The following is a 14,454-nucleotide window of genomic DNA, read 5'->3' on the forward strand; positions in this document are numbered from 1 at the left end:
GAGAAGCAGGCTCCTCCCTGAGCAGGGAGCCCGACGTGGGGCTCGATTCCAGCACCCTGGGATCATGACCTGAGCCAAAGGCAGACACTTCACCGACTGAGCCACCCAGGTGCCCCTGAGCTCACTTCTTAGCAATTATCTCCTCTCCAGATTCTTAGCTCCTTCTGTCCTCATTGCTTCAGCAGCCCTCTGGTGCTTTTAAACAGATGGAACTTGTTTTGTCTTGTATTAAAGTTTTCTAATTGTTCTTGGAAAGAGACTGTTCTAACCAGAAATGGAAATTTACATTCCCAAGCTCCACCCAACTGAAAAGGAATTTAAAACAATATTTTTTCAGATTTTATTTATCATAAAAAAGAAACAAATGAATGATCATTGGGATTTTTTTTTTTTTAATTTACTGAAGTTACATAGCACAAGTATAGCTGCTAGTCACCTATTCCCTTAAACCTGGGGTTCCAACCGGATAAGAGGCTTATGTGTACAGAACCTAGAGAATCTCTGGTAAACTCAGTATAGAACCCTGGGATTTAAGCTCTTGCCTCTGGTCGGCAATATGAAGTTAAACACTTAGAGTCTTGGAGTCCTAGTTTTGTTTAGACTAACTATTTAAGGGGCGCCTGGGTGGCTCAGTCGTTAAGCATCTGCCTTCGGCTCGGGTCATGGTCCCAGGGTCCTGGGATCGAGCCCCACATTGGGCTCCCTGCTCAGCGGGAAGCCTGCTTCTCCCTCTCCCACTCTCCCTGCTTGTGTTCCCTCTCTCGCTGTGTCTCTCTCTGTCAAATAAACAAAATCTTTAAAAAAATAAATAAACTAACCATTTAAATGTAATGAATTTGAATCTGAATTATTTGTTGTAATGGTCAGCTTTTGCCTTCTACCTTAATTATATTTATTGACATTTGTTTATATTTCACTATGAGCTACCCTTATATCCCATGTGCACAAGATGGTTTGTTTTTCTTTTGATAAGTTTAATTTCCAGTAATTACTATGAAGAAGTTTGATCTTTAGGATTTGGAGAAAATAGCTTATACAATTTATAATGTTAACCTTTTGTTTTAACAATTAATACTTTATAAATTTGTGTTAAGCGAATTATATTTTTTCTAATTATTAAGCATTGAATCTTTTAAAGAAAATATTTGGACTGAGGTTAATTTTTAACCTAGATATTAGAAGAAATATAATTTAAATATTAATTGACATTACTGTGTTAAAAAGTAATGTCATTTAAGATATTGAGAAAGTAATAAACACTGGCACTGTGATTATATGTGATGATCTACATAGGTTGGTTAAAAATAATCATACATTTTCATTCTTGATTTGACAAAAGCAATAAAATATTTTTTCTCTCAATACAGGAGAAAATTATTCCGTATTTACTAAGATTGAGACAAATTAAGGATGAAACTCTTCAGGCTGCAGTTAGGGAAATTTTGGCCTTAATTGGCTATGTGGATCCAGTGAAAGGAAGAGGAATCCGAATTCTTACAATTGATGGTGGAGGAACAAGGTAAAGCTAGAAAAATGATTTTTTAAATCTATAGATCCAGTTCAGCCTTAGAACTTTTTTTAACTGATTCTGTGTAATTATAGTAACTATATCATTGTAAAACCAAATTTTTAAAATAAAACATGAAATAGTTTTTCTTAATTTATTATTTTATCAATCTAAGAGCTTCTTTGTTGTTTTTTTTTTTAAGATTAATTTAGAGCAAGAGTGAGCATGAGTGGGGGGAGGGGCAGAGAGAGAGAGAGAATCTCAAGAGGCACCATGCTCAGCGCTGAGCCCAACACAGGGCTGGATCCCAGGACCCTGAGATCATGACGTGAGCAGAAATAGAGTCAGCAGCTTAACCAACTGAGCCACTCAGGCACCCCAAGAGCTTCTTTAACATATACCTGAATTTGCTTTTATTTTAATTTGACCTAGTATTTATTTCAGTTTGGTCTTTTCAGACCTTTTTGTTAGTTTAGGACAGTGTATCAATCATGATTTAAAAAATGTTGGCAAAGTTTTGTAATGTTAGCTTTCTTTTATTATATTTATCTTACCCAGGTTTATCAGTCAGCTAGTCACTTAATAAAGTGATGGCTATAAAAGGAGTCTATATCAGTAACTTTCTGACTCCCCACATCCTCACCTGCAGATGCCAGTTCTGCTGCTACACAGGAGATACTTAATGTATTCTTAGCTCAGAAGAAGGTAATTTCACCATCAGACTCCATTCTTACTGTCAGCAGTTCATCGGTGCTTCTTATTAGTTTGCCTGGTTCCTTACTGCTTGTTGGTTAGATCCTTTGGTGTTAACCTTTTCCCCCAGATTTTCTAGCTTGGGTTCTAGTTCCTGCCATCTCTAGTCTCACCTCTGAAATTGATAGTACATGCCATGCCTACTGTTCTTTGATTACTTTGCCTCTCTGATTCGTTCTCTGATAGACCTGCCTTGCCAGTTACCATTTTGTATGTCCAAGTACTACCCTTATCTTTTTGTTAAATTCTAAAGTCCTGTATGTCAGCCAGATTCTTTTAATTTTGACACCAACGTGAATAATGGGTGTGAGTGATGAAGGAAGAAGGCTGTTTAATAATCTAGGCAGAGGACAATAAAATAACAGCTTTGGGTGGTGGCAGTGGGAAGCAGGAGGAAGGAAAAATATGCAAGAAAACTTTGAAGAAAAGGGGGATTGGATATAGAAGGAGGTCAAGAGCGCTCTTAAATGTAGACCCCATGGATGCCTGGGACAGAATTGCAGGGAAATGGGAGGAGGTGATTGGTATTGAGAAAGTTCTGTTTCGAACCTGTTTCGAACATGTTGAATATAAGACTTTACACATCAAATAGAAGTGCTAATTTGGCAAATGAAGATTGGGTTGATTGAGGAGAAAAGTCTTAGAAGATCTTTTGTGGGGTGCCTGAGTGGCTCAGTCAGTTAAGCGTCTGCCTTTGGCTCAGGTCATGATCCCAGGGTTCTGGGATTGAGCCCCGCATTGGGCTCCCTGCTCCGCAGGAAGCCTGCTTCTCCTCCCACTCCCTCTGCTTGTGTTCCCACTCTCGCTGTCTCTCTCTGTCAAATAAATAAATAAAATCTTTGGGAAAAAAAAATCTTTTGTATGTTTCTTATGGAAGTGAAATAATTCAAGAAGGTGAACATCATTTATATGATAGATAAAGTGGTAATGTACTGGAGAGGATCATTCTAGTTCATAGAATTAGTTCAAAGTGGTGGGAAGTAAGGAGAGTGGCAGTTAAATGAGTAAGGAATTTTACTGAGGAGCAGGAAGAAGCCAGTCCTCTCTGCCATTAAGATCAGGGCAGATAGAAAGGATGGTATCATTCATTGAGTCAACTAACAGGTTTTGAGTGCCTACCATGTTCTTTACACTGATTTGGATCCAGGAATCAGTCAGTAAGCAAAACAGACAAAATCCAAGTCTTTATGGTACTAGCATTCCAGAGGAGGAAAGAGAACAAATAGAAAGCAAAAATGTATTTTTTGAATAGTAAGGGGTGCTATGAAGAAAAATAAAGCAAAGTGATAAAGAGTAACAGTGCTGTTTTAGAGAATGATCATGACTATGACTTCTTTTTTTTTCTATTTAAAAAAATACTGAGATACCGACTTACTATATTAGTTTCAGGTGTACAACACAATGATTTGATACCTGTTTATTTTGCAAAATGATCACAGTCTAGTTAACATCTATCACCACACAGTTAATTTTTTTTTCTTGTGATGAGAGCATTTAAGATTAACTCTTTCAATAACTTAAATATGCAGTATAGCATTAGTAACTATGTTACCATGTTGTACCTTACATCCCGGGGACGTATTTATTGTATTATTTATTGCGTAACTGGATGTTTGTACCTTTTTTTTGAAAAAGTAACATTTGAGTAGAGATCTGAAGGAACAGTCAAGAACATTCAGCTATCTATTTAGAGTGAGGGAGGTATGTTGAAAAGAGCTTTGGGACCAATAAGTATTTGATTTTAGAGAATAGGAGTTTTGTTAGTCATTCAGGGAGGAAATTGGAGTTGAAGACATTTGGGGAAATCTAACCGTGGGTTAGGATGAAGGGAGGTTTAGATCAGCGGTTCTCCACTGGAGGCAATTTTGCCGCCTGGGGGACGTTTGTCAGCGTCTGGAGGCATTCTTAGTTGTTGCAGCTGGGGGACCACCACTTGCGTCTGGGGGGAAGAGGGCAGTTGATGCTGAAAACCTACAATGCACTGGCTAGCCTGACAGCAAAGACTTGTCCAGCCCAAAATGTCACGCGTGCTGCTGCTGAGAAGCCTTGCTTGAGGGGGACATGAGAAGGCAGCCAGGATGGGAAGTTTGTGTGGAGAGGAGTAAGGTATGAGGGCTTGGGGGAAAAAGAACCCATACCTTTTATTTCTTTTGTATATGAGAGCCCCCTACAGTGTTAGGCAGAATCAACCTGGCAAGTGTATTTATTTCTAAATTTGACCTGAATTAATTTATAAGTACAGCATTTTAAAATAGTTTTCTTCCTGATTGTACACGTAAACTTGGAGGGGGAAAAAAAAAAGAAAAATATATGAAGAAAAGCAAAACAAAAAATTATAGCTCACAATTTCCAGATTTTTAATATTTTGACTTATTTCTTTAAATCTTTTTTTCTTGCATGAGTATGTATGTGCATGTTTTATTTCTTTTTTATAAGATAATAGAGGTCACATTGTTAAATATATTTATCTGGCATTATCTCTAATTCTTCATGTCTCACTTTGATTTCATAATGTATCTCTTTGATAAACCATATTGTCTTCTTTTACCTCTCTTCAAATCCACATTACTTCTTAAAATTAAAAAAAAAATCACTTTTGGTTTTCTACTTTAATGTTAGAGTATTTTCTAGTGATTTCCTGTTAGCAGTGGTATCAAAGGATACTTTGACACTCTAGGTTGTATTTGGTGGTGCCTGACTATAGCCACTACCTCTCTGCCCCACATCTTGTATTGGGTTTAGACCCTTTCATTGCTTCTGTATATCTCCCAGCATTAAGAATTGTCCACATGTTACACACATCCTGAATTAGCCTACACCTCCTGGCCCCTTTCATTTCCACATTCATCATCAGGCTCTTTGCTGCCTTTGGCAGGGATCCAGAAATGAGCAAAGTAAGCAGCATAAAGTAGTACATCCCTAATGAGGGGCATTGTCTTGAAGTTGTTGAAGGTTTTAAAAAATGAATAAATAAAAGAACTCTTAAAAGTATGACTAGCGAAATGCAGAAAACAAAAATGTATAGAAGCATAGGCAGCCAACTTACATTGCAGGGAGAGGAAACCAATATATGATGTTCCAAAACTGAGTGCAGGTTTTAAGTATTTCCCACAGTCTGGGGTGTTTAAAAAAAATACCTTCCGTTCGCATCTTTATAGTCTTACGCAAAGAGATACTAATATAAATGTAAAACATGGAGCGCCTCGGTGGCTCAGTCGTTAAGCATCTGCCGTCGGCTCAGGTCATGGTCCCAGGGTCCTGGGATCGAGCCCCGCATCGGGTCTCTGCTCGGCGGGAAGCCTGCTTCTCCCTCTCCCACTCCTCCTGCTTGTATTCCCTCTCTCGCTGTTTCTCTCTCTGTCAAATAAATAAATAAAATCTTTAAAAAAAAATAAATGTAAAACATGCTGCTATAACACAGGTTTTCTACCATTATTTAGATATTGGAATTTTGAAAGTGATCTTACTACAGGCAGTTTTTACTGACGTTAATTTATATTATCAGTTTCCATGTTAGCATATAAGCTAGAAAAGCAACTTGTAGGCTTGTTTTATTCAAGACTTAATTTCCTTGAAACAGGAATTTTCATTTTTCCTTTTTTCTGTAGGGGTGTGGTTGCTCTTCAGACACTGCGAAAATTGGTTGAACTTACTCAGAAGCCAGTTCATCAGCTCTTTGATTACATCTGTGGTGTGAGCACAGGTAATTATTGTTATATGGAAGCCCTGCGTCCCCACAGTATGCATTTAAAATCATGGTCATTCTCTGAAGTGATGAATATTAGTTTTATATTTTGATGATGAATAATCCTTTGATTGGCTTAATGAACTTCATAAAATGTTTATTGGGAATAAGTTACCATTTGGAGGTGGTGTTTTGTTTTTTTTGTTTTTTTGAGAGAAAGAGTGCGAGAGCGTGTGCCTGTGCAAGTAGGGGTGAGGGGCAGAGAGAGAATCTTAAGTGGTCTCCATGCTCAGCACGGAGCCTGAGGCAGGGCTTCACCTCTTGACCCTGAGATCACGACCTGAGCTGTATCAAGAATTGGACGCTTAGCAGTCTGAGCCACCCAGGCGCCCAGGAAATTGCTTCTTAATCATTTCTTATCTGATTGTTTAAAGCCAGAATTTAAATTGATAAATGTGAGAATCTATGTGTTTAAAAGCCTACTTCTTAATACAGTTGGATACATTTAAAATTGTAGTGTCATGTTTGTATAGAAGAAATTGGCAATTTAGAATACGATTGTTACTGAATAATTTTTTAGTTTTCCTTGAATCACCATCTGATACATTTTTGTTCTGTTTTCTGTTTTTCTATTACCTTACTTCAGCTCTGTCACCCATCCATCCATCCATCCAGGCCCACCCATGTATGCATTAAACCCCTCAGGATACCCATAGCTGTTGCTTATCCCCTAGGTAACACTCAAGGACTATCAGGATTGTGAATCCTTGCTGTATATTTTACTGTGTGACCTGATAATTTCTCACTTCATGTTAGTTCATAAGCTTTCTTTTCTATTTCTTTTTCTCACTCTTTTAAATTAAAATAGTTCTAAAGACCACTAGCAACAAAATCAAATGATTTCTCTACGTTATCTCTGTCAAGTATGACAAATATGCCCAAAGGGCATGTTAATTGATGTTCAGTTGTGAAAACTTACTGAGTGCAGTTAAAGGAATGATTCAAAAGCATAAGGAATTAGTGCTTCTTATAATGTTCCATGGAACACTAATTCCTCAAGATGTTAGGTTACAGGAAGTTGTTGGGTTAAAGGAAGTTATGCAGGTTTCTTTACAGAGGGACTTCTGAGATATTTTAGTATGTTAACAATGCATCGTGACTCTCAGGATAGGAAAATAATATTTATTTCCCAATTTGATTTAACTGTGGAAATGTTTCTTAAAAGAGACCTTTCCTATGGCTAATTTTTTTTAGCACTTTTTTTGAAGTTTTATCCAGACCATTTCTATTAAATTTTGTGGTGGTTCTTAGCAGTTCACACATTTAAACAAGCTAACGTCCTGCTTTGGCACTAACGAGAATTTTAAATCAGAGATTCATCCATGAAGTAGAGTATGAGTTTATGTAATACGCACATTTCTGTGTTTATCACAATATATCTTTTCCATTGTGTCTTCCGGCTTATGTTAACCTTAACTTCTAATACAGTGCTTATAATTTCCTTTCGTTTTTTCATTTTGTATATTCTAATGTAGAAATTTTGTTTGCACTTAGAATTTTTATAAAGTTAATAGATTTAGTTTAAGGGTAATAATATCCTTGCCAGTTTAATAAAATTTAGTTTTAAAATATCTGCTCATCTTTATAATAGCTCTACTTAAAAGGCACTTAGTTTTTGGCAAGTTATTTCTTGTGTTAATTAGGGATTTTCTGCAAACTGAAAAAAGTAATTTCTATTACATAGTTATGCCAATTTATTTTAAAACATAAGCTGTTTTATCTTTTACTAAAAAGAATAAGACCAAGTATGACAAAATACATACAATATTTGAAATACGTTACGATAATGAGTTCCTGTTTTTTCCTTGTTCGCAATCTCACAGTGATGTTGTGTTTGTCTTTGTCCCCATCCCCGAAGCTTTCTCCCCTACGTTCCTCCTTAGTTCAGGGATAGGCCAGTTAGGTACACTAGGTGGCAGTGTGTCCTACCAAGTGCAGCCAGGACATGAATTCAGCTATTTAAAAGGATATCCCAGAGACCTAATTTCTTTACTTAGTTTAGTTCCCCGGACCAACTCAAAGGAGTAATTATTTTAATGAATTGGTAAGTTGTCAAATATACTGTATTCTGTGACTAAAACTAAGGAATTTATTAAGGTTAGAAAGAACGTCATTGACCATGATATCTTAATTATGTATTATTTGATGTACAGCAATCCTATATTTTAAAATTAATCTTCATATCACTGGTTAACATTTATTTAGTCCTTATTGAGGCCGGGTAAAGCCCTTTACATGTGTTACCCCTATATAAGAACATTATAAATTTTAGTTATTATCTTTTTTTTTTTAAGATTTTATTTATTTATTTGAGAGAGAGAGGGGGAGAGAGCACAAGCAGGGGGAGCGGCAGAGGGAGAAGCAGACGCCCACTGAGTAGAGAGCCTGATGAGGGTCTCAGTCCCAGGACCCTGGGATCATGACCTGAGCTGAAGGCAGATGCTTAACTGACTGAGCCACCCAGGTGCCTCAGTTTTAGTTATTATCTTAATAGATGAAAAAATTGGGGCTGTGAGAGGTTAAATAGTTGGTCCCAGATGGCACAGAAAGTATCAGAGCTAGAATTTTTTTTTTTTAATTTTTATTTATTTATTTGACAGAGAGAGACACAGTGAGAGAGGGAACACAAGCAGGGGGAGTGGAAGAGGGAGAAGCAGGCTTCCTGCTGAGCAGAGAGCCCGATGTGGGGCTCGATCCCAGGATCCCGGAACCATGACCTGAGCCGAAGGTAGATGCTTAACGACTGAGCCACCCAGGCGCCCTTCAGAGCTAGAATTTTAACCAGGTCTGTGACTCAGGAAGAAGTACTGTAATGTCAACACTGATAAAAACTAAGCATTCTTTCTTTCAGGTGCTATATTAGCATTCATGTTGGGATTGTTTCATATGCCCTTGGATGAATGTGAGGAACTTTACCGAAAATTAGGATCTGATGTGTTTTCACAAAATGTCATTGTTGGAACAGTCAAAATGAGTTGGAGCCATGCATTTTATGACAGTCAAACATGGGAAAATATTCTTAAGTAAGTTATTATTTTAAAAAACGTTTGATTCTATAAATAATATGTGCATATTATTTGAAAAATGAAAAAAATTAAAAAGAATATTAAATTATTGATCCCAGTAATTAGAGATAACCACTGTTAATATTTTGGTGCATAATTCCAGTCACTATTTTTTTTTTTTTTTTTTAGTTCATTTGTGAGATTTGCATGTAGAAGTTACAATTGCCTTTTTAAAAATTGAGACCAGGTTATAAATGGACACGTGTTTTTTACAATCATTTGATATAATTTAATTTTCCTCCTTCAATAAAGGGATAGAATGGGATCCTCACTAATCCCCTACTTTTTCCCTACAAGTTATATTTTTTTTTCCCTACTTTTGCTGTACAACATACCACTCCAGAACTTACTGGTTTAAAACAACCTGATTCTGTGGTGTAGTGTTTCTTCTGTTCTTGTTTAAACTCACTCACACACCACAGCTGAGGTGGCTGGGACACCAGTCTCTCTCTCCACATGGTCACTCTCATTCTGGACTTCATCTTGTTAGACTGGTCTGAGTTTCCAGAGGGCAAGCCCCATTGCATGAATACTTATTAGGCCTCAGTTTAATGGCATGTTTGCTGAGGTCCCATTGGCCACAGCCACTCAAACATAGGGCCTGTGGGAAGGGACTCTTCACAAGGGTATGGATAGCAAGAAGTGTGATTCATTGGAGGGTCATTATTGTTATCCACCACATCTACTCTCTGGCCTTTTTTTGTCTTTTTTCCCCCTCTTATTTATTGAGAGCATATTTGTGCCTTTTTTTTTTTTTTTTAACTGTGATAATGATTTTGTGTTATTTTAGGGACACTGTGTTTATCAGTGGAATCTAGCAGTTTTGAGGGCTTTTTTTTTTTTTTTTGGTATTTTCAGCTTCTCTGAAATAAGCAATTAATGTTCCTGACTTTCTCTTCAAATTTATATTCATAACGTACTGCACTAAAGCATTTTACCTCTGTTTATAAAATCAAGGCTTAAAAAAAATGTGAACTTTGCTTGAAGTGTAAAAGCAACATGCTGCCAGGGTCTCTGTCCCAATTTTACAGCAAGATGTCTGTGAAAAGATAAAGATCCTAAAAGAAACACAGATCAGGTTGGAAAGACAAAGATCTTGTCCACTTTAGAAAGTATTTTACATTGATATTTATGCAAGATTATACAGGGTAGATCACCACCTAATTTGTACATATTACCTGTATATGAAATTCACTAATACTCTATTTGAGAATCATGAATATTGTTTGAAAAAATGTCGTTAGAAACATGTTTTTTTCTTATTGAGGCAAGTTGGCAAAAAACATAGTCTTTATACCCAATACAGGGGAAAATATACACATTTTTAAGTCAGGAAAAAATCTGCTGTGAAATAAAACTCCTTTATAAAATGGAATTGTGGAAATTGCTGCCCAAGGACAAGATCTGTAATGTTGCAGTAATTCAGAGCCCAACTCGGATGATTTAAAAAGCATTTTGTAGGAGTGACATCGGCTCTGTATTGCTAGACCAAGTTTAAAGTCTAAATGTCCTGATCTGGTTTTTAGATTACTCTGTTACTAGTCTACATACTTCTGCAGTTTTATTTCAACACAGCTCCTTTATCCCTCAGGAGGACCCTGAAAACAGCCGGGTTATTCTGCCTCAGTGCCTTTCTTTACCCCTTAGTCGGGGTTGAATGTGTTCCCTTGTCATTTTTTGGTGTCCTTCTCAAGCTCCACTTCAACTATATATTGTTATATGTGCATTAATTGTACTATCAGGCGCCTGGAAGAGATTTTTATATTTCTTTTTTGTCGCTCATAGTACTTTGAACAAAGCCCTGAGCAAACAGTATTTGCATATTTTATGTTCCCTGATGTTAGGAGATACGATCATTTTGATATAATTTAATTTTCCTCCTCTAATAAAGGGATAGAATGGGATCCTCACTAATGATTGAAACAGCAAGAAACCCTACATGTCCTAAGGTAAGTTTGGAGTCTTAAATATAATACCAACTTGGAATTGAAGGTTAGGCGAAAACACTTGTTCTAAAGGCCCATTACTAAGAGAAACATTTCTTAGGAACCTCTTAATAGATTATATTGATTCCTTACATCTTGCTTGGGCCATTTTCTGAAGATCTAGGATGTGGGCATTAGACCTCTTCCTATAGCCAGTAAAAGTATAACAAAAAGTTTAAGAACATGAAAGACTACTACTGAAAATAAGGAAGAATTATTTTATCATAAGGTTAATCAAATCCAGTGATTTAAGAAAAATTGTAGCATTTCCTTGCCCAGACTTTTTAAAAGAAATTTTATGTGCCTGTAGATATATGTTAGATTAACATACAAATGGAATTCCAATTTTAAAAATGGTAAAGCCACAAGGATATGTCTCATGTGGTCTCTTTTTATTTATTTTGTCTGAAACCTAATAATCTGAGTATTACTTGAGTTCTGTGTTCTTTAATAATACTTGTTATTTGATTAAGGAATAGCATTTATGGACTTTAGAATCCCTTGTAGCTTGTATTTGTTCTTGGATAACAAGCTGTAACCGTGAAAAATCAAATTCAGCTCCCTTTATTTCTCTTTCACTCTTGCTTGTTCAAAAATCATTCATTCGTTAGATATTAATTCTGAGCCCAGTGTGTCAACACTGTGCCAGGCACTCTGGAGACCTTAGTAAATGCAGACATGGTTTATAGTCCAGTAGGGCAAAGTAGGCATTCATCAGGTAATCACACAAACGAGATGTAGTTTCCCTGAAATAAATGCTGTCGAGTACAAAAACAGACCTCTGAAAGCATATATTTACAGGGACAGGAGGGAAGGCTATTCTAAGGAAAGGAGGTTTGAGATCTCAGTGTGCAGGCCGATGAGTAGGAGCAGTGCTGGCAAAGGGAAGGACCTGTGCGGGAGGAGGCATGGAGAGGCACAGGAACTGAGAGCCCCAGGAGACCAGAGCCTAAGGATTCAAGGGCGGCATGCAAAATGGGACTGAAGTGGCAGGTGAATCAGACCACAGGGCCTTGGAGGCCATGTTAATGAGATGCACGCAGCTCTTTTGGAGGAGATCCCAGGGTGCACTCTATGCCTCTTGTTTGTTTCCCTGCATCTTCAGAACTGTTTGTTTGTTTTTCAGTCATGGGAGTTGCCAACTTTAAATAAAAGACTGGAGTAGGTGTAAGGGAACTTTAGCCACCTCAAAAAGTAATTCACTCATGATAAATGGGTTTATCATGTTTCCCACACGATTCTTAATTCAGCCTGTCTCTAGTCCAATTAATAGAAAGACCCCCTGGATCTTGGTGTATGACCAACTCTTACCCACGGTGGCCTAGAGACACTCGGATCGCTCACAGGATCTGGGGATATCTCCTTTGGTTTATAAAATAGCAAAGCAGACAAGCCCCTGGCAGGGCTTGACATGGAACCCTAATAACTTTGGCCTCCTCCATACCTTTCAGCTTCTTAAGTTTATATTAGAGGTCATTAACCAGTACAACACATTTTACATTAATTCAACTTACATTGATAAAATCTGAGACCCAAGGTGGTCAGTATTAGTTATTTAATAAAAAATTACCTAGCTACCAGTTATTAACTATGATAAGAAAGCCTAAATAGTGTATATTGTTAGTTTCAGTTACTAAAGTCGTAATGCTTTCAAAGAGAACAGAAGCAAAGACTAATTTGTAAATGATATTATGAAAATAGTGTATTTCTTCTTCTTTGAGTAGTTTGTATTCATTGCTACTACTGCTATGTTGATTATTATATAAAGATTTGCAAATTTATGTCTTCCTAATGTCTTTTTAAATGGCTAATCAAATCATGTAGTCCAATAATATCTTTTAGTGTTGTTGTCTTACAATACATTTCTCAAAATTGTCTCAGTCCTTGTATCTACTGTCCCATAAAGAAATACCTGGTTAAATCTGGTTCCCTTTGCTTAAGATCATATTTATATTATACATTTATCTTGATGGGTAAAGTTGTAGGTGGTTCATTCACACTACTAAATAATACTCAATTTTCTACAGATCCCAGATACTGCTGTTTACAGTGGGTATTGTTCACTTTTTACTTTACTAGGTAGCTGCAGTAAGTACCATAGTAAACAGAGGGATAACGCCAAAAGCTTTTGTGTTCAGAAACTATGGTCATTTTCCTGGAATCAACTCACACTACTTGGGAGGCTGTCAGTATAAAATGTGGCAGGCCATTAGAGCCTCGTCGGCTGCTCCCGGCTACTTTGCCGAGTACGCATTGGGGGATGATCTTCACCAGGTGAGTTGACTGTGGCCTACCTTTTAAAAGTTTATGTGATTAAAGATCAGCACTCATTAAATGTCGCAGAGGGATCAACCATGATTTCTTCTTCATGTTTACATGTGGCAAAATGTTTTTATTTATTGTTTGTTTTTCTTAAATCAACAAGCCTTATGGCTTGAGAGCACATTTTAGGAAAGCTTTTCTTTGTATTTTATATAATGTGATTCATAGCTAATTACGATTTTATTGATGGAAAAATGTGGTATGTAGGATTGGCTTTCAAAATGTAATAAAAATTAAAAATAAAACACGGTCCCTGAAAACACAGAACTCAATCTGTTTGACATTGGGGGTGACATATTTTGAAGGAGATAATATAATAAAATGATAGCAGTAAACATTAAGTTAGCTGTGTGCCGGATACTTAATATAGTCCTTTGCATGCATTGTCTCATTTAATCATCACTGCTTATGAAGTGGATAGAGTTAGTCCCACTTTTACAAATGAGATATTGAAGTCTTGAGAGAGGTTAAGTACCTAGAGTAGGATCACGGCTGTCAAGTGACAGGATTGGGATGCTACCTATAATTACACTGCTTCTAAGTTTATGGCTAAATGATGTATAAAGTTGAATATTATTCCTGGCAATTTATTCCTTTTCTGTTAATGGAGACTTACTTATTTATCATAAATGTTTCCTCTGTCAAGTTTTTCCCATTATGAAATGTTAACTCATAATTTATAGTAAATGATAAAAAAAGTCACTAAAGCTTTTGAGCTCATACTTCCAAGATATGTTTTATAGATGCTTAGTTTTTGTAATAATATCCCACCCAAAATCAATCTCATTCAATAGAGCTAATAACCTTAACTATCTCTAGTCAGTGAAGTATTTGTGTTCTATTTCTTTGGTATTTAAGTATATGTTGAGAAAACTATTTTGACCAGGATTTTCAGATGTCATTCAAAAGCTCATACATAGATCTTCTATATGAACTACATATCAACTATATACTTTTAATTTACATGTGTTAGTATTATAATAACTAGAACACTTTTATCAGTTTTATTTTCTCCTATATTTTTATTGTATGTTAGACATATTTTTAAATATTATGGCCCGCTATCCCATTTTTTTC

At 36.5% G+C, this 14,454-nt stretch overlaps 1 protein-coding gene across 3 annotated transcripts in view; it reads left to right on the forward strand.

Moving 5' to 3' along the window:
• The window catches only part of PNPLA8 (patatin like domain 8, phospholipase A2), a 43,201-nt gene that overhangs the window by 12,793 nt on the left and 15,954 nt on the right, over window positions 1-14,454 (forward strand). For 2 of the 3 annotated variants that reach the window (XM_078059998.1, XM_036084024.2), the window contains exons 4-8: window positions 1,368-1,519; window positions 5,869-5,963; window positions 8,857-9,028; window positions 10,962-11,019; window positions 13,135-13,329. In XM_078059998.1, coding sequence (XP_077916124.1) covers window positions 1,368-1,519; window positions 5,869-5,963; window positions 8,857-9,028; window positions 10,962-11,019; window positions 13,135-13,329 — 672 coding nt within the window. Of the gene's footprint in view, window positions 1-1,367; window positions 1,520-5,868; window positions 5,964-8,856; window positions 9,029-9,322; window positions 9,444-10,961; window positions 11,020-13,134; window positions 13,330-14,454 lie in introns of those variants that run through there. The other variant, XM_078059999.1, reaches the window with a different exon arrangement.

This window comes from Halichoerus grypus, chromosome 12 (assembly GCF_964656455.1).
Source record: "Halichoerus grypus chromosome 12, mHalGry1.hap1.1, whole genome shotgun sequence".
NCBI classification, from domain to species: domain Eukaryota; kingdom Metazoa; phylum Chordata; class Mammalia; order Carnivora; family Phocidae; genus Halichoerus; species Halichoerus grypus.